Source organism: Oncorhynchus kisutch, linkage group LG30 (assembly GCF_002021735.2).
Source record: "Oncorhynchus kisutch isolate 150728-3 linkage group LG30, Okis_V2, whole genome shotgun sequence".
Classification (NCBI taxonomy): Eukaryota; Metazoa; Chordata; class Actinopteri; order Salmoniformes; family Salmonidae; genus Oncorhynchus; species Oncorhynchus kisutch.
In genome coordinates, this window is record NC_034203.2 from 12,957,784 (window position 1) to 12,978,475 (window position 20,692).

A 20,692-nucleotide genomic window follows, 5' to 3' on the forward strand; every position below is an offset into this window, starting at 1 on the left:
TTTCTTTGGCAATGACAAGGAGTGGCAAGTGGAATGTTAGTTAAAGAGACCGGTACTCACACTATGTAAGCCATGCCTCTTCCCATACAAGGCAAGCCCACATTGGAGGAAGAACCGCCCAGGGCATGAGCTTTAAAAAGCCTTGCTCAGGCAATAAAACGCATACTATCCTTTTCGCAAGCAGTAAAGTATGCTGGAGGTGAGTACATGGTCCGAGATATGTCCTTTAAACTGTCTTTTGTCCTAGTTCGTCAGTTCCCATACTGTTTCCATTGGTTTGAAATGACCACATGCTTTATTTGGATTACTTAAAGTTTACTGCTAGAATAGTATTTTTCATTGGTTTGCTCAATGCTATGTCTGTTAACTTTCACTGTCTTAGCATGTGGCACATTCAAGAGCCTAACTGAGAAATACACTATATATGCAAAAGTATACGGACACCCCTTCAAATTAGTGTATTCGGCTATTTCAGCCACACCCATTGCTGACAGGAACGGTACCTACCCCAATGCATAGTACCAACTAAGGTTTGGTGGATGAGTAATAATGGTCTGGGGCTGTTTTTCATGTTTCGGGCTAGGCCTGTTGAATGGACACAAGTCCCCACAGCAATGTTCTAAAATCTAGTGGAAAGCCTTCACAGAAGAATGGAGGCTGTTATAGCAGCGAAGGGGGGACCAACTCCATATTAACCCCCATGATTTTGGGATAAGGTGTTTGACGAGCAGGTGTCCACATACTTTTGGTCATGTAGTGTATCTGCAAGTGGTACATTTGTAGGTGGTAATAATGGTTATTGATATAGCCATTGAACATGTGCTTGCCTTCTAGGGTGTTAGAGGGTTTTATTTTGTCTTTTTTAGATGGGTGGGAGGCTATGGACCATCCAGCTGTTAGTTCAGACTCTTTGTTTGACATCAGTTGCTGCCTTCTCCAATGGAAAAGTGACTGAAGCCTGTGGGAGTATGATGCCAAAACACGGCCATGCCCCCAATACCACCCACGCTCCCTACACTCTGTCTGTCAATGTCACTGAATTCAGTTCTGGAGATTACATCCAAGGTAATGATAACAGTTTGTTAATACAAGAGGACTAAATTCAGAAATTCTCAGGCGATGGGAATCGACAGCTTTTTAAATTGTTAACTCCAATGTAATCAGGGTGTTTCCAAACAGAAGTAGAGGTTTGTCAATACATTTCACATAGTTTGTTTTTTCTAGAGCTCCTGTGCACAATAATCTGAACAGAAACATGCTAGGATCAAAAGAGTATGTGAATAATCCAGAGGACTAGACATCCGCCCCTTTATCAGCATTTTATTCAGTTGGCATTGAAAGAATTGTTCTGGGTCCAACAGAAGCACACTCCTACACTGTCATGTAATGTCCCTAGTTACCATATCTGGAACAACATACTTCGAGGGATTCCTGCTCGAGGCTCGGAATGCATCCAATCCGGACTCTGACGCTGTCGGCTCCTTCATCCTGACCAATCCTAAAACCACACAACTGTTGCAATGTGGCCACACTCCGGTAGGCCTACTTACCTTTGTGCAAATGCATTTATTTTCATTTGACTTGGAATGAGTCCTTTACAATGACCTCAGGTTACACATGGCCTCAATACTCTACATTTCTTGCAATTTACTAGTTACTTTTTATTTTATTTGTTGCTATTTAGGATTCAGCTGTCAGTCACACAAGTGATGCCAGACAGACACAAATCGTGGTAATCTGGAAAGCTCCCCAAAACTCACCCGCCGCTGTCAAATTTCTGTGAGTGTTTAGAGTCCATCTGCATTCCCTGTCTCTCACATGCATTTCCATGACATGCTATGGTCATTTACAATCTACAGCAAAAACATTATATCCTGAGTGTACAGTTAACAATGCATTTGTGTTTCTGAATTAAGTGTGACCGTAGTGGCTCATTACAAGACTTTCTGGGTGAAAATCCCCGGTCCTGTTGTGTCTCAGAGTGGGGTAACTCCCATCCCACCTAAACCCACCACACCTTCCACTACCATAAAGACGTCAACTCCCTCTGTGTTGCCCAGACCAGTAAGTCATACAGTGCATCCGGAACGTATTCATACCCCTTGAGACTATCTACATTTTGTTACGTTACAGCCTTATTCTAAAATTGATTAAATAGTTTTTTTTCCTCATCACTGTACATACAGTACCCCATAATGACAAAGCAGATATAGGTTTAGACATTTTAGAAAATGTATTTAAAAAAAAAAAAACTGAATGTCACATTTACATAAGTGTTCAGATGCTTTACTCAGTACCTTGTTAAAGCACCAGTGATTACAGCCTCAAGTCTTCTTGGGTATGATGCTACAAGCTTGGCACATCTGTATTTGGGGAGTTTCTCCCACCAGCTCTGTCAGGTTGGATGGGGAGCATCACTTTACGGCTATTTTCAGGTCCCTCCAGAGATTTTAGATCAGGCGCAAGTCCAGGCTCTGGCTGAGCCACTCAAGGACATTCAGAGACCTGTCCCCGAAGCCACTCCTGCATTGTCTTGGTTGTGTGCTTAGGGTCATTGTCCTGTTGGAAGGCGACCCTTTTCCCCAGTCTGTGGTTCTGAGCGCTCTGGAGCAGGTTTTCATCAAGGATTTCTCTGCTTTGGTCCCTTGATTTTCCCTTAACCTGACTAGTCTCCCAGTCCCTGACACTGAGAAACATTCCCCCACCATGATGCTGCCACCACCATGCTTCACCGTAGGGGTGGTGCCAGGTTTCTTCCAGATGTGACGCTTGGCATTCAGGCCAAAGAGTTCAATCTTGGCTTCTCATCAGACCAGAATCTTGTTTCTTATGGTCTTAGTCCTTTAGGTGCCATTTGGCAAACTCCAAGCGGGCTGTCAAATGTTTTGGGACCCTTCAGATCTGTGCCTTGACAAAATCCTGTCTTGGAGCTCTATGGCTAATTCCTTAGATTTCATGGCTTGGTTTGCACTGTCAATATGTGGGACATTGTATAGACGTGTGTGTGCCTTTCCAAATCACGTCCAATCAATTACATTGTCCACAGTTGGACTCCAATAGAAACTAGGGATGCACGATTATCATGGAACACATCGGAATCGGACGATATTAGCCAAAAATGGCAACATCGGTATCGACCCAATATCTAGTTTCATGCCGATGTGGGAAAAAACTATATCAAAGCTGACACCACGTAAAATGTTGCCCTACACGTGCAACACAGCATTCCTAACCTAAACCAGTGTCTGCTATGTGGATCAAGCAGTCATTTGGAAGACTAAGACAATTTCAGCGAGACAACTCAAATGCGAACTCCATTAACACAAAGATAATGGAATTCATTGCCCTTCACAATCAACCGTTCTCTTTCGTAACTAGTCGCACACCGGTACACACTAACGTTGCCTACCAGAGTGACACCGTAATTGCGTCACTGCTATTAGCTTCACGAAATACTATGGAATCCTGTTTGGGTCTTTTCGTGTCAAAAAACATACACGTCAAATAACACTGATGCATTAAATAAGCCTTTAATTTGACACTTCAAATAACACAGTTCTAATATAAAATGGTGTGTGTGCGGAATTTGCACGTGCAAGCCAAGTGCCACCACTTCTATCAGTAGCACTGTCAAAGCTGTCCAGGAGTCTGCAAACACCGGCCACAAATTGTGTTTACAATAGTGTTGGTTGGAAAGCATTATTAGTACCTAGCTAGCACCAATACAACCAGCCTGAAAACAATGACCAGTAGAAACTGCAGTCATTTTCACTGTTCTTAGCAATGATTTAGGAATCCTTGTAAGTCAAATCAAATCAAATTGTATTTGTCACATACACATGGTTAGCAGATGTTAATGCGAGTGTAGCGAAATGCTTGTGTATTAGCTAGGTAGCTACTTGTTCAATTTCAATAGGCGGAACAACTTCAGTTCATGAAAATAAATAGCTAGCCAGCTACTTAACCCTGTTGCCCAAAGCTAACATTAAAACAGCAAGCTAGCTTCATCTGGCTAGTGAGACTCGACCAGACTGGGTTATCTGTTGTGAAGCTAGCCACAATAAGGATTAGGCACAATAGTGGAATTTGCAATTTGCTTCAAAATAAAAGTACCTCTTTGAAAGTGATGCGGGATACAGTTAGTGGAATCATGCCATATTTAGACAAGGTTGGAATGTGAAGCAATGAAATGGTGTATCAGTCTACTCTGTGACACCCACAGAACACAGAAGAGTTTACGCAAATATTAGTGTTGTAGGTCTTATCGCATGACTGTGATATCACCTCCCCAGTCAGCCTATTCTGTGTACTGATATTCATATTGCACTGTACAACTTTGTAGTTAACTATAGAATGCTTAAAGGTCGCTGAGTTTTTTAAATCTCGGTTATCATTATCTTTTTGGGGGGGGGGGGGGGTGGGGGGGGGGCGCAATGGAAATATCAGGTATCGGCCAAAAAGTCTCAAGGATGATCAATGGAAACAGGATGCACCTGAACTCTATTTCAAGTCTCATAGCAAATGGTCTGAATTATAATGTAAATGTTTAAATGGTGTAGATGTTTATTTAATCCATTTTATAATAAGGCTGTAACATAACAAAATGTGGAGGAAGGGTTCTGAATGCTTTCTGAAAGCACTGTGTAATGGAATATAAACAGTGTACATTACTGTATGTTTTGGTATAGAAACCCCCCCCCCCCCCCCCATTAATGCTCTGTCGGTTTCTCACTGTCTCCTTTCTTGAATCCTCCTCCTGTCTCAGTTCAGCTCAGTGGGCTGTGGCCAACAGAAGTCCTGCCTGTTGGACCCAGTGGGATGTGACCCGGAAAAAGATCCATCGTGCTTCTTCCTGTCGTTCGCCCCCAAGGGTCAGACTGTGGTGTTTGAGCTCAGTGGGCCCTCAGATGGCTACATTGCCTTTGCCCTCTCCCATGACACATGGATGGTAAGTTAGCATTGGTTGATAACTTGCTAGATAAGGTACTGTAGCATTTGGCTGTAACAGTATGCTTTTCCTTCCTTATTCTGTTGATAGGGGGATGATGACATGTACCTATGTGTGAGGGATGACAGCTTGGTGGATGTGAGTGCAGCTTATGTCAAAGGAAGGTCCTACCCACAGGAGGCCTCTGAGGTGAAACCCCACACTATATGACTTGAATTATGTCTCTTCTATAGACCTACCTGTTAGGGTTCAATATTTTACAAATGTTCCATCCAGAGAATAAATCCCTTTTGTCCCAGGTAACCCGGTATTTCCCACCAAAACCGGAAGCGCCATTCAAAAGCATTATAAATAGGCCTATGTCTGGATTTGATTAGCGCTTTGCTTGAACTTTCAAGCCTGACGCTACTTGAGCCATACATTGAGCCCTACATTAAAAACATTTCAAGAGCCCAAGCCCAAAAAAGACCAAATGATTGTCCAATACGTATATGAAATATAATGGGGCCTATTTGTATGTTTAGTAGGCTGATGCATATATACTTTTCATAAACATTCCCCTGATAGGATCCTACCCTCTTTCTCTGTTGCTTCATTCCTTACTTGCTGTCAATAGTTAAGTGACATACCTTTTGTCCTTCTATTCAATATTCTAATGACATCCTTGAATGATATAGGACGAGTTTGATGCAGAAGGCGTTCACTTCTCGTCACGAAGATTGAATGGTTATGGGTTTGAGTAGATGACTGCTATAGCTTACCTCCATCGTGCGTTCGCTCTTCTTTCAAACTACCGGTGACTTCTATTGGCTGCTGTTAACATTCAGCAAACAAGATGTTGCGGCCCTCTTTTGTAGTTTATTAGCATAAGAAATGCAACAAGCACAAGTTCAGCAAGCTATTCTAGTCAAGCTTTTCCTGCATGGGACTCCAAGTTAAGGACTGGCAGATAGCTATAGACATGCCATTATTTCCTTTTCCTATAGAATGTTCTTACAGATGTGGCCTGGAGATTGGCGGATGGAGTCATTCAGTGTCAGTTTCGTCGACAAGTTCTTGTCCCACAGGACCCGACCCGGTTTAGTCTGGACGCACAGTACTACCTGTTCATGGCATACGGTGAAGCTGAAAACGGTGAGTTGCAATATGATATACAATCATGGTATGGTTTTGTACCTGTCCAATGTGTGTACCAACAACAAAGGGCAGAATGCAAAAATCATATTGATCAGATTTGAGCATACAGGTATAGATTGGACCTGTGATATAGTTTTATTGTAAACCTCTTAAGCCCTGTTTCCATTGACACTTAAAATTGGGGCCAAATTCGAGCTGTTCAAATGGAATTTTCAAATTCGCGCTGGTTCGGTGGAAACCTGGGCTAGCACAGCCCATTTTCACAACTGGTGCCAGCTCAATTAGAATTCGAGCTAGTGACACCTTTACTATGCAACCACCAGTTGATCACTGCTGGATGCTGACACAAAGTACTTCAGTAAAAAAAAAAACTGTAAATTTTGATAGTGATAGTTGTTATTGTAGTAGTGTGTTGGGGTACTGGAAAGGTCTTCCACACATTTTAATAGCTCTCTAATTACTGTACAAGGAAGGGCTGTATTGCAAATAGTTTCCTTTATTACATCCATTAACAGATGGTCTTTTGCATACATCTACATATCTTTTACACTACATCATAAAATATAAATGCAACTTCAGATCCGGTTCTTTAGGATCTAAGCTCCCTGACTTTACTCTAGTTATTGCCTAGCTCACAAAAATGTCATGTCAGTGTTTTCTGTCGACTCGGGTCAAGGATTTTGTGGTTTATGAGGTTGGCTGGTGTTATTGCCCTCGGCAAAGTCTCATCACAAATATTTATTTCACATTTTTAATGACACCCACGCTTCCGCAACTGACTACCATGACAGTAAATGTCAAATCAATTCTGTGTGTATCTAAATCATTTTAGGTGCATTGTGATGCAAAATAAAATACTTTTCACCTTAATGACCTGTTTATGACAAATGATAAGTGACAATATAGATAAGGTTATGAGGGTCGAGAGGCAACTAGTTCAATGCTGGCTCTGACATGACTTCAAATTGCGCTGTCTCACAATAGTGTGCAGCCTTTTAATTGTAGGCAATATTTCTATAGATGGAGTCTCCCCGTTATATCCCACTGAGCACAGATGTCAATTCCACGTTGGTTTTAACTTAATATCATTGAAATGACATGGAAACAACATTGATTCAACCTTAGTGTTCCCAGTGGGATGTCACCTTCACTGACCTCTGTCACTCATGGTGACACGTTACCTAATATGAGAAGCCTACAGCTACTGTAAATGACTTGCTGCTAACTTGTCTCTCTCTCAAACCGTTGTTTTGAGGCGAGGTGCACAGGCATGACCGCCAACCCCTCATATCCTCACAGCAGTCGGTCATCAACGGCCCGGCAGAGATTCTCAATGGCTCTCGATCACCACTTCTCATGAAATTTCACAGTGAGTGGACTGGAGAGTGAAAATGATGTCGAATTCTGTAACTACATAAAACCCGACATTCAGCTCTATGCCCGATACCAAGTCAATATGTCATGTCAGACGTGTCCACAATTTGATACATGCAGCATTTCACGACTTGATTTATGAATGCTTATGGCTCCTCTAAAAGTGTTGGTCTGATTCCCATCTGTAATACCTGTTATCTCTTTTGTAATATCAGGCGTTCTGATGTTAATTGCCTGGATGTTGGCTGGAAGCACGGGTACTTTCCTAGCCAGCTACTTCAAGCCTGATTGGCCAGAGAGAACACTGTTTGGTCAGAGAATTTGGTTCCAGGTATGTGAAAGAAACTGAAGGTTGTCTGTACATATGTCACTGCTTAAAGGTGATAAGCATCAACGTGTCCTGTGTTTGTCCAGGTGCATCGAGGGTTGATGATATTAACAGTGCTGCTTACCTGTGTGGCCTTCACTCTTCCCTTCATCTACAGAGGAGGTTGGAGTAAGGTAAGCATTAGCACACACAAAATCGCTCTTCTGCCTCACACCTGCGATGTTATACACTGCCTTAACCTTGTTTAGCCAGCAGAGGGCATTGCATCTTGTTGTCGGATGAGGAGGATATTTTGATTTTGAGTGCCTGACTATAATGTAACTGTCATGGACCGATTCAAACAAATCGATTTGTTAGATTTTTACTCGATGGAGGAACGTAGTCAGAGAAATCCTGATGCATGTCTTGCTCAAGCTGTGAATGCAACTGCTTCACCTCTGCTGCTCACAGGCAATGTGTATTGGAAGAGATTTCTGAATGTTCTTTGCCCAGCATACACCCCTCCAACCAGACATGCTTTATCTACTCATTTGTTGGATGCAGAGTTCAAGTGAAGGAAAGCAAATCATCAAGAAAGCAGACTGTATTGCAATCATCTCTGATGGGTGGTCGAATGTTCGTGGGCAAGGAATAATTAACTATCTCCAGCCAGTATTCTACAAGGGCCCCGACACAAGGGACAACAGACACACCAGTCACTACATTGCAGATGAGCTGAAGGCAGTCATCAATGACCTTGGACCAAGAAGGTATTTGCTCTGGTGACTGACAATGCTGCGACCATGAAGGCTGCTTCATCTAAAGTGGAGTCCTACCCTCACATCACACCCATTTTGATGTGCTGCTCATGAGTTGAATCTGCTCCTCAATGACACCATGGCACTGAAAACAATGGATACACTCTACAAGAGAGCCAAGGAATTGGTTAGGTATGTGAAGGGTCATCAAGTCACAGCAGCAATCTACCTCACCAAGCAAAGTGAGAAGAATAAGAGCACCACACTGAAGCTGCACAGCAACACCCATTGGGGTGGTGTTGGTATCATGTTTGACAGTCTCCTGGAGGGGAGGAGTCTCAATCCCTTTCTTCTGTTCAGTGAAATCATCTCATGTGATGAGTCAACTCATTTAATTAAAGTTCAATTCCTAACTAAATTGTTATTTCTATTGGAAGGATTTAATCATTTGCAGTTGTCTATTTATGATAAGGTAAAAGGTTTGTTTCTGTCTCCATATGGTAGATGTATCCAATGCAAAGAACAGCTACATTTTTAAATGGTATTAATTTGCATATATTCCCATGGAAAGTTTCCACCTCTGAATATTCCCCAAAATATGCCTTGTGTCTAGGGGTTGCACAAATGGTGACTAACGAGTAAAAAATAAATAACATGGCTCTATACAGGGAGTACCAGTACTGAGTCGCTGTTTTTATTTATTTTACCTTTATTTAACTAGGCAAGTCAGTTAAGAACAAATTCTTATTTTCAATTGACAACCCACTGTTCCTAGGCTAACTGCCTGTTCAGGGGCAGAACGACAGATTTGTACCTTGTCAGCTTGGGGGTTTGAACTCTCAACCTTCCAGTTACTAGTCCAACGCTCTAACCACTAGGCTACCCTGCCGCCCCATGTGAAAGTGTACGAGAACTGAGGTAGCCATGTACAGATAAGTAGGAGTAAAATGACTAGGCAACAGGCCAGATAATAGACAGTAGCAGCAGGGAAAGCGTTTGTGGCATGTGTGTAAGGACATATGACTGGGGTGTGGGTAGAGTCCAGTGGGTGTGTCTTAGAGTTAGGTAGTCTGGGTAGAAGTTGTTTGCTTTAGTGTTTTAATAATGTTTTGTCTGTCTCCAGCATGCTGGGGCCCATCCCTACCTGGGATGTACTGTACTAGCCCTGGCTCTCCTTCAGCCTATCATGGCCACTCTCAGACCTCCCCCTGACTCCTCCAGGTAAAGCCCAATTGACTACCAACTGTACTCTATACAGCAATGGAAGATTCTAATGCTGGAAATGCTTTGCTAAACTGCTCGTAAACATTACGTAGACCTCATGCTAAACGGTTTATAATACACACATTTGGTGATATTGAATGAGAATATGTACATTAACAAATGATTTTGATCATGGCATAGGTTAAAGACAAATTTAAGTGCTACCATTACCCATACAAGTAATGGCTGGATTGTATATTGACTCTGGTGCCCTTGTTTTCTCTATCCATTCCATGGCTGTGATATAATAAGTGTTATTCTATTATTAGCCTGTATTCCTACCACTGAGATGTTCTTTCTTTGCAGGAGGTGGGTGTTTAATTGGCTGCATTGGGGAGCTGGCACTGTTGCTGAGATTATGGCTGGTTAGTCAACCTTCTGGAAATTCTTCTGTTCTTTTAGTACATATTTGATAGTCACGCTAAATAACCTAAACACATACAAAGTCCTAATTTTGTCTTATTGAATGTCACTATTACTGAGTAGCTAGCTGAGGATCACTTCCCATTGAGTAAATCCTGTTTTGGGCCAGGAATTTTTCCTGACCATGTGACTTTACCAGCAAAAGCTCAGGGTCCGATCTATAACTAGTGGTGCGTTCACGGGCTGTCGGTGTTAACAGAAATATAACGTTTTACTTGAACAACCCTCCAAGTCATGTGAAGATTAGTTTTTACCTGAGTGGCTGAGTTTCATTTCACCACTGACATCTCACCTTTTCAACCAAAACATGACTACCAATCAGTTTCACAAGCTTATCCATGTGGATAATTAAGATAGTTTGACAGTATTGTCACACTAGCTTACTGTATTAGCAATGTTAGCTAACTTTTTTAGCTAATTGTTCCGACTTCTAAAGCACTTGAACACAATCATATCGGACTTACAACTTCCTTATTGGGAGGTTTCCCACTTCCGACGAGCATGTGAATGCAGCATTGGGTTTTCCTGAGTTTTTCCTGGTCCGGTCACATGGTCAAGGAAAACCCTTATCCTTTATCATGTGATACACTCTACCTGTTGTGATGCAGTGGCGGCCATGTTTTTGGGGATGGGCCAGCAATCTGTGCTCCTGCCTCACTCCTGGCGCCTTGTGGTTCTGGCTGGGTTCCTGGCATGGGTCGTTCTCTTGAGGGTGCTTCTTGGGCTCCATAAAAAAGGCTACATTAAAACACGTAAGGAATCGGTTGTGACATCAGTGAAGTTCTTTTTATAAGTGACAAGTTGAATCTTTCCAACTTTGATGTGCAAATGCATTACTTCCTTTCTATATGTCAACTTTTTGAATTCTTGAAATGAGCAGTTATTCACACATGATTAGTGTGTGTATCTAGTTAAGACGATGCACATCCTCCCATTTACTTCATAACAGGTTATACAATGCATTTGGAAAGTATTCAGATCCCTTGACTTTTTCCATATTTTGTTACGTTACAGCCTTATTCTAAAATGGATTCCATAGTTTTTTTTCCCTCAATCTACACGCAATACCCCATAATGACAAAGCAAAAATTGATTTTAAAAAAAGTTTGCAAGTGTGTGTGTGGTGTGTGTGTGTATATATATATATATATATAAGTCTTGAGACCCTTTGCTATGAGACTTGAGGATGCACCGGAGCGCAATTTAGTTCCATTGATAATCCTTGATGTTTCTACAACTTGATTGGAGTCCAACTGTGGTATATTCAATTGATTGGACATGATTTGGAAAGGCGCACACCTGTCTATATAAAGGTCCCACAGTTGACAGTGTATGTCAGAGCAAAAACCAAGCCATGAGGTTGAAGGAATTGTCCATAGAGCTCCAAGAGGATTGTGTGAAGGCACATATCAGGGGAAGGGTACCAAACAATTTCTGCAGCATTGAAGGTCCCCAAGAACACAGTGGCCTCCTTCTTAAATGGAAGAAGTTTGGAACCACCAAGAGCTGGCAGCCCAGCCAAACTGAGCAATCAGGGGGGGGCAGGGCCTTGGTCAGGGAGGTGAACAAGAGCCCAATCGTCACACTGACAGAGCTTCAGATTTCTTCTGTGGAGGTGGGAGAACCTTACAGAAGGACAACCATCTCTGCAACACTCCACCAATCAAGCCTTTATGGTAAAGTGCCAGACAGAACCCACTCCTCAGTAAAAGGCACATGACAGCCCGCTTGGCGTTTGCAAAGGGGATAGGGTCTAGTTTCTTGATGTGCCCAAAGTAAACTTCCTGTTACTCAGGCCCAGAAGCCAGGATATTCATATAGGAAACGCTTATGTTTCTACAACTGTTAAAATAATTTCTGGGACTGTAACAGAATTGATATGCCAGGTAGAAAAAAAACAACCAGAATTTGAGGCCCCAGGCTCTTATGGAAAGCTATTGTTCCTATGTAATTCCAGCTCCCAGTTTGCAATTCCTATGGCTTCCACGAGATGTCAACAGTCTTTGTTCAAGGTTTCAGGCTTTCTTAAAATGAGCAAGAATTGAGTTTTAGTGAAGAGCGCACTGGAACAATATCAGTCTTTCGGATAACTACTCATTTTACTTTCCTATTGAACATATTACTTTTTGTATGAAATATGATAGTTTATTTACATTTTAGGGTACCTGAGGATTAAATAGACGGCATTTGACTTGTTTGGATAAAGTTTAGCAGTAGCTTTTTGGACTGCATGTTGAACGAGTGGGTTACTGAAATCGATGGCCCTAGCTAAATTGACTTTTTGTGATATAAAGAAGGATTTTATCTAACAAAACGACCATGTTGTAGCTGGGATTCTTGGGATTACAAACAGGAAGATTATCAAAAGTGATTTATTTAATCGCTATTTGTGATTTTGTGACGCCTGTGCTGGTTGAGAAATATGTTGACGTGGGGCGCCGTCCTCAGACAATTGCATGGTATGCTTTCTCTGTAAAGCCTTTTGTAAATCAGTTAGATTAACAAGAAGTTCAGCTTTTAAATGATAAGATACTTGTATGTTTAATATTATGATTATTTGATTTGCGCTCCCTCCAATTTCACCGGATGTTGTCGACAGGTGTCCCACTAAATTGTACTTTACACATTTTATATATTGCTACTAAAATTAAATCACTTTTTTAAAATTCATTTCATACAACGGCATTAGCATGAACTTCCCAGTCCAAAACGATGTACTCTCGGTTCAAAAAATATTCCTCCATTTGGGAATCGCTAAATGAATCGTCCTCCAACAATCTGTCTCACTTTCCCGATCAATTTTAGAAGAAATTGTGTGTTCATCTGTATTTAGGTTTCCCTGACTTAGTCGCCATACTGATTTGATATACTGTATAAACAGCTGAAGATGCGCTTTACCAAAATAATGCTGTGCGTAACATGCGTGGCTCCTTCTGGTATGAATCTTCAATGGCAAATGACCCTCTTTGCACAAGCGGTTCACAAAATGTTTCATGTTAGGCTATAAAAATTGATTTTATCAAACAAAAGACCATTGTGTAACAATGAGCATTCTGATTGCAAACAGGAAGATTGTTAAAGGTAAATGATTTATTTCATTGTAATTTGTGATTTTTGTTACTCCTGTGCTGGTTGAAATAAATTTTTTATGGGGCTTTGTTCTCAGATAATTGCATCGTATTCTTTCGCAGTAAATCCTTTTTAAATCTGACCGCAGTTGGATTAACAGGATTCTAGGCTTTCGGAAGTTGGACAATATTATTTTTTTTTTTTTAAATGAGAATCTCTTGGTTAACAGTATCAAAAGCCTTCCTTAGGTCCAGAAACACAGCCCCAACAACACCCCCTTTGTCCATCTTGGACTTCACATTTTCCAGAAGAAAGCATATTTGTCATACCCAAGAAGACTTGAGACTAATCGCTGCCAAAGGTGCTTCAACAAAGTACTGGGTAAAGTGTCTGAACATATGTACTGTAATTGTTTCAGTTTTTTATACTGTATACATTTGGAATGTATAAATGTGTTTTTGCTTTGTCCATTATGGGGTTTTGTGTGTAGATTTGTGGGGGAGAACTATTTTATAAGGTTGTAATATAACAACATGTGGAAAGTCAAGGAGTCTGAATACTTTCCAACTGCAATGCATGTGTGAATAGCCCATATGCTATATTCCTTCAAGGTACATTTTTTTTCTCCTGTTTTTAGGATTTTGTGACTTTGTTTCCAAAGCGAGTGACACTGATCAGCAACGGATTCTTGCTGACGACTCAGAGGACAGCACTTGGGTAAGGCCGTAAGCACAGATTTAAGGGTTTATCTCTGAAGCTTTTAAGTAATTTGAAGTGTGAAGGTCAGTAAGAATTCAACTTGGAAGCCAGATGTAGTTTTAAGATGAACTCTTTTCTTGGACATGTTTTTATGAAGTCAGCTTTGTCTGATTAGACCCTGTAGAAGCTATTTGATTGTTCAGGATTAAATGTATGGGATTTATTAGCAACTGTTGGTCCAAAGTAATCTTATCACCCAGAACCAAATCAACTGCTGGTTTTTAGCTACTCATTTGATATTAAGGCTGTCATGACAGATTGGTGCAAAATGCCAGTTTGTATTTGTCTATAATATTGTGCACTTTTGACAATTTAATATAATGTGTTTTTTTTTTCTCTTCCCCCCCCCCCCCCCCCCCCCCCCCCCACAGGATGCATGGTTCAAAATTGTTGCCCTTCTTGCCTTTGTTATTGGGAATAGTGGGTTCCTGATCAGCTTCATTCACACCATCAGTGGATTGTGATGAATCTGTGAGAAGGGCCATTCCATGGTACATGACAACTCACTGTCTGGTGGAGGATACTGATTCTTATTCAGATCCAGGCCACAGGCAGATCAAAGCACTGAACCAGATCTAAAGCTATAAATGGAATGATGGGGAATATATATATAAAAAAATACTGGATAGATTATCCATTTCACACACACATCAAAAGTATTTCTGCACTATTGATTTTGCACCAATGTTCTTATCCCAACTTCTCAAGAAATGCAGTTGTACACTCAGCAGCCAGTTTATTAGGTATACCGTCCCGTTCACAAAAATAGATTGCTCCTTCAGACAGTCACGTGGCTTAGTGTATATACTGTAAAGCAAGCAGACAGGCATTGAGCACAGGAGGCTGCTGAGGGGAGGACAGCTCGTAGTAATGGCCTGAACCGAGCGACTGGAATGGTATCAAACGCATGGAAGCCATGTTTGACATATTTGATACCGTTCCACTAATGCCTCCAGCCATTACCACAAACCTGTCCTCTCCAATTAAGGTCCCACCAACCTCCTGTGGCATCGAGGCATTCAGTTACTGTTCGACTGAACATTTGAATGGGCGAAACGAGTGACCTAAGCGACTTTGAGCGTGGTATGATTGTCAGTGCCGGCGCACTGGTACCAGTATCTCAGAAATGGCTGGGCTGTACACACACACACACACGTTTGGGGGCGACAAACAAACATCGAGTCAGTGGCAGTCCTGTAGGCGGAAACAGCTCGTTGATGTAAGGTCTAAGGAGAATGGCAAGAATTGTGCAAGCTAACAGGTGGGCCACAAACAATGGCGCAGTACAACAGTGGTGTGAAGAATGGAATCTCGGAACGCAAAACTCTGCTATCCTTGTCACGGATGGGCTATTGCAGCAGACAACCGCTCCTTTCAGCTATAAACAATTCATTGGGCACGTGATCACAAACACTGGACAATTGACGAGTGGAAAAAAAAAATATTGCCTGGTCTGAAGAATCCCGGTTCCTGTTGTGTCATGCTAATGGTAGACAGGATTTGGCATAAGTAGCAGAGTCCATGGACCCATCCTGCCTAGTGTCGTCGGTACAGGCTGGTGTGGGGAATGTTTTCCTGCCATGTGTTAGGTCCCTTGATACGCTGTGGCAGTTGTTGCTCAATTGGTATCTGAACATTGTTCCTGACCAAACTCAATAGAGCATCTTTGGGATGAGATGGCACGGGATGTTCGCAGCATGAATGTACCGCCATCCAATCTACATGAACTCTGATGCCGTCATGTCCGCATGGACCAACATCCCTGTGGAACGTTTGACACCTTGTAGAATTCAGGCGTTCTGCATGCAAAAGGGGGTCTGACTCGGTACTAGATGGGTGTACCTAAACTGTCCACTGAGTGTGTAATGCATTTCAATATCTCGATACAGCCTTGTCCCATGAGTTCATGTTTATTACATTACATTTTACATCTGCAAAGTGTTGCTGAATGAATATATATATATATATATATATATATGGGAGAATTTATTCCCACAATGTTAATGAATAATTACAAATTCACTTTGTTGAATTATGTTTCCGGAACAAATGATCCTGTAGTATAATATTGTTAAATAAATAACTTTCCAAATGTAACTCCCTTCCTATGGCTGTACATTTGATTGGATTTACAGCTAGCTTCCCAATCAATACACACTGACAGGCACATGCATTTCTAGGTAACAGAAGGACACAGCCAATTATTGTCCTTAATGTCAATCCAACTTTATTTTGGTGTAGCATTTTCAATTGAGAATGAACAAAAACACTTTCTCCATGAAACAACACTTAAAATGATGAATGCCATTTAAACATTAAAGTATTCCACTTGGGAGTTTTGTGCTAGTTTAGCAAGTAATACTAAACCAACTGCAACCCAAAAAATATCACATTTGAAGGTAAAAAAAAAAAAAGGCATTGAAAAGGCATCTCAAAATGGCAATGTCAGGTCAAGCTTTGAATATCCTATACTATAAGTGGCTATCATATTAAACACTTGGCATGAAGTTAATTATGCAGGTAATATATACATTTGACAAAAAAACGACTCGGTCGCTGGTGTAAGTCTACCACATTTCTCATAGCCTTTTAATTTAAAGTGTTTAGAACACAATACAAAAATGCAATATCTTTTGTATAACAAGACACTACTTAAAAAATGTAAAAATCTTAACCAGACAATATAATCACATACTTGTCACATCAAAAAGCATCTGGCAGTCCATCTGTCTTCAAATTCTCATCTCTTACAATTTAATTTACATTTGTTTCACAATAACTTTAAAGCTACAGTACCGGTAAATATTCAAGCTGTATCAATAGAACTGGAAAACATCTAAAGTTCAGGAAGTTGGCATCTGTAGTATGGCACGGTATTATTCTGGTTTGTTACTCTTTTTCATGGTTGACAAATAGTCCTGCCTCCCATCTCTGAGCCATGGCATTCTTTTTCCTTGGTCCTGGGGAGAGTGATTCTGGGAACTGGAGGAAAGAGTTTCACCTGTAAAACTGCATGCAGTTTCAAGGTGAAAATGGATGGTGATTTATTAAAATGGTTAATGGCAAAATATTATCGGGGAAATGTAATGAGCAGACTTAAACATGAGCACATGCAATGTTATTTAAATGAGTCATTCCGATTTACATTTCGTGAGGCAATCTGATGACAAAAGCTTTTTTTCTAGCCTGCTCATGTTTGGCATTTTGACATGACAACGAACCGCACAGGGGAATTGACTGACCATGCACGTCTTCAGGTGACTAGGCTAGCATCTGTTTTACACATTCTGTTCATTTTGAATTATTATTGGAGATAGGAGACATACCCTATGGTCACATGACAGGGCGGAGCGGTCCAGCTTTCGAGTCCTTGATGGTGATGAAGGGGAAGACACACATTTCAGTGGCACTTCTGAAAAAGAGAAACCATTAATACTCATACATTAAAATGCGTAGAGACCTATCATGAATTTGGACTAATTGGGAATGAGACGCTCAGGATATCCTAAGTATGCTATAAGTCTAAGGCAGGTAAGATGAAAAGATCAGCTGTTGAGTCAGAAAAATACCACTAATGATGCAATGAAAACACAACACCGCTACAAACCACAAACTCTTTTCCATAATGACCATGTGAACGTGTTCCTTCCATCCCTCTCCTCACCCCTACCTGGGCTCGAACCAGGGACCCTCTGCACACATCGACAAGTCAACCTCGGAGCACCGTTACCCATCGCTCCACAAAACCTGCGGCCCTTGCAGAGCAAGGGAAACAACTACTTCAAGGTCTCAGAGCGAGATCTGTCACCGAATTAAACGCTACTAGTGTGCACCCCGATAACTAGTTAGCCATTTCACAACGGTTACACATGCACATCATTAATCAGCACATACCTGCTTTATCAAAGCTCAGGTTATCAAGGAGGTTTGGGGACACCAGGACGGTGTCGTACTTCTCCTTGGTCTGCATCTGGCTCTTCTGCCTCCTCCACTCCTCCTCCCTCTGCTTCACCATCTTAATCTCCTGGTCCACCAGGGACATGGAGCTCCGTGAGCGCAGCTTGAAGAAGGGGTTGTTGAGAAATGTGCTCTCCTGGGTCTCCTGGCAGGAGGCCGAGCTCAGGCAGAACTCAGAGGCACTCCGGATGATCAGGTTGGACGTCTCCAAAATGATGACGTTGGCTGACGTCTCCAAGGGCCACTCACTGTACCTGCTGGGCCCCGGAGATAGCAAGGATCCCCGGGTGCGGTGCCTCGGGCTGGTGGGGTAGGAGTCCGGCTCCAGGATGATAACATTTTGGGCGGTCATCTCATGGTAGGTTGCACCCCTTGGTGTGGGCGATGGGGAGGTGGATATGGAGACTGTTGGGTTCTTTGCTTTGGGAGACCTCAAAGGCCTGCATCCGGGATCACTAGACTCAAACATCTTCCGTTTCTCTTCCACCTCATGGCAAAGGCCTTTGCCGTACTTGCCGGGGTAGAGAGTAGTTGGTCGGGTTTTCGAATGTGCAGATGATTCTCCAGCTTGACCCTGTTTGGCAATCTCTCTCTCACGCCTGAAGTTCTCCTCACGCTCTATGGTCTGCCGTATCTCCCTTTCGACAGGGTTGTCTGAGTCCTCGTAAAGGGACCTGTAGCTGAAGTCATCCATACCTGAGTCTTCTGAACATGGGCTGAACTGAGAGTGTTGAAAGTCACCAAGGGCAAGGCTGTCAATTTCGGGGTCCCTCCTGGGTCGGTCAATGTTCCTGACGGGTGTGTACATGGCGCTGTGACCTCCCTGGCACATCCCCTGCTGTCTGACAGTGGGCTGGTGGACCTGGACCTCTCCTTGGGTCTGCTCCTCCATTTGACGCCACTGCTTCCGAGCCCCCTGGAAGTCCACATGCTCTGTACTAATGTTCTTGCTCTTCATTTCTTGTATCACACAGTAGTCTTTAGGAACCTTCTTGTCGGGGTCAGAGCTTGCAGAAGAGCTTGCAGATGTAGAACGACTCACTTTGCGAGTCCTGCCTTGGCTGACCTCTTCTTCATCCTCTGGAATTTTGGATAAGCCCTGGAACTTGCCAGAGGGCATGTCTTGGATCTCGCATTCTGTCGGGCAATCGGGTTGTTCAAGAACGCGAGGACTATCTCCAGTTTCACCCTTGGCCCCATTCTCTGCCTCCCCTGCGGCTCTGTCCTTCTCGAGGGCATCTTGAGCATTTCCATCACAGCCTTCCTCCTTGTTGACTGTAGAGGCAAAAGTGGACCTCCACTGGTCGTCAGCCTCGCTGTCTGATGACACGATGGCCATTTCTACCTGGAGACAGTCACTCAGGTCGTCTCGGTCAGGGTCGTGACAGGACCCTGTTGAGACATCTGAGGAGACCTCCTCTCGGATGCGCTGCTCCAAGATGGACTCTTGTGTCACCGTCACTTCTGATGGAGAAGAGTTGCCCAGGTGACCTTGTGCAAGCAGGTCTTCCACCTTGCAAACGGGTTCACTACCAAATATACTTGAGGAGTTGAGTAACTGTGTTAGACTGAAATCATTTCGTCCTGTCTCAAAGTTGTGAGTCTCCTCCTCTCTGTTCACCTCACCACTTTCATCATCTTCGTCCGGTTCATCCACTGATGTTTTTAAGTTCTCTCTTGTTCCTCTGTATTCTGCGAAAGGTTCTCGGTCACATTCTTCCTCGCTTTCGCTAAGCAGGTGTCTCTGGTCCTCTGTTTCCCCAGAATCCATTTTATAGTCTGTTAGGTTCGCCATCTCTGAAAGCTGGCTGGTCTCCATGGCTATGACCCCAGATTGGGATTCTTGTTCTTTTTCTTTCTCTTGTGGAGTGTCGATAGCACTGCAGCCCTCAATCACTTCATTCCCCTTTATCGTCTTCACTCCAGCTGTGGCTCTCTATGGAAGCCAAATAAAACATTATCAGAGGAGAACCTGTCTTGGTATGAGGTATTTCTATCAGTTTTCTTTCCTCAATGGCTCTTTTTGAAGTGTGGTGGTGAGTGGAATTCTTTACATATTACATCTCAAATTTAAGAAATGTTTTTATTTTACCTTTTATTTAACAAGAGAATAAGAACCCCTATACCAGCCAGTACCCTCGGTTCGGTGTATGAATTTAATTCCAAAACGCTATATATCAATTTTCTGGAATGTTGGTCAATTAACCTTTTTTGTTTAAAGAACTTATTAAATAGATTGTGTTTTTCCCCGTCTGATGACATGGGGTTGTTAAATGACAGACATGAATTTGTTTGAAACCTATGACTAGATGGTTTCATTTCAGAGAGACAAACGATCACATTTTGTTGCAAAACGAGATGTATCCACCTCACTCTCACAGAAGTGTCACTGCAAGGTTTTACTGTGGTGGAATCATTGTAATCAAAAGGATAGACTTTTAGATTTCTTCAAAACAATCGACTTTATTTTTTAATTACTGCAGTAATGGAGCTGGTCGGTAATCACCCCTGGAGGTGATCACTGCGAACTCAACAAGCTGGTTCGAGCCACATCATTTTATAGTAAAGTCCACAATCCTTAAGTCTACATGACAAACAGATGTATGGAATGGGTCACAAGGTTAAGATTTGTATGAAAGGTATAAGTCACAGCAGACAGTATCTGCTGTAAAAACAGTTCTCATTGTGTAGAGACCA

The 20,692-nt window shown here is 42.2% G+C and overlaps 2 protein-coding genes across 5 annotated transcripts in view; one reads left to right on the forward strand and one right to left on the reverse strand.

Moving 5' to 3' along the window:
* Positions 1-16,135, forward strand: LOC109875418 (putative ferric-chelate reductase 1). The gene is made up of 16 exons (XM_020467762.2): positions 1-199; positions 867-1,065; positions 1,397-1,536; positions 1,685-1,779; positions 1,917-2,064; positions 4,766-4,948; positions 5,039-5,137; positions 5,935-6,082; positions 7,341-7,454; positions 7,675-7,790; positions 7,874-7,960; positions 9,648-9,745; positions 10,094-10,152; positions 10,819-10,962; positions 13,917-13,996; positions 14,410-16,135. Exons 1-16 carry the CDS (start codon positions 191-193, stop codon positions 14,500-14,502), a joined length of 1,812 nt encoding a protein of 603 aa, XP_020323351.2. The 5' UTR covers positions 1-190; the 3' UTR covers positions 14,503-16,135.
* Positions 14,662-20,692, reverse strand: part of LOC109874587 (uncharacterized) — an 18,966-nt gene continuing 12,935 nt past the window's right edge. For 2 of the 4 annotated variants that reach the window (XM_031810601.1, XM_031810598.1), the window contains exons 2-4: positions 17,933-19,931; positions 17,365-17,450; positions 14,662-17,020 (exon numbers count right to left, since the gene is read on the reverse strand). In XM_031810601.1, the coding sequence (XP_031666461.1) occupies positions 16,928-17,020; positions 17,365-17,450; positions 17,933-19,814 (2,061 nt within the window). In that variant the 5' untranslated portion in view covers positions 19,815-19,931 and the 3' untranslated portion in view covers positions 14,662-16,927. Of the gene's footprint in view, positions 17,048-17,364; positions 17,451-17,932; positions 19,932-20,692 lie in introns of all 4 variants that reach the window. The other 2 variants (XM_031810599.1, XM_031810602.1) reach the window with 2 other exon arrangements.

Excerpts from the sequence above, each read along its gene's own strand:
- LOC109875418 (XM_020467762.2), top strand. Across the intron at positions 1,537-1,684 it reads TGCAATGTGGCCACACTCCG|GATTCAGCTGTCAGTCACAC; the intron begins GTAGGCCTACTT and ends GTTGCTATTTAG. Across the intron at positions 9,746-10,093 it reads CCTCCCCCTGACTCCTCCAG|GAGGTGGGTGTTTAATTGGC; the intron begins GTAAAGCCCAAT and ends CTTTCTTTGCAG.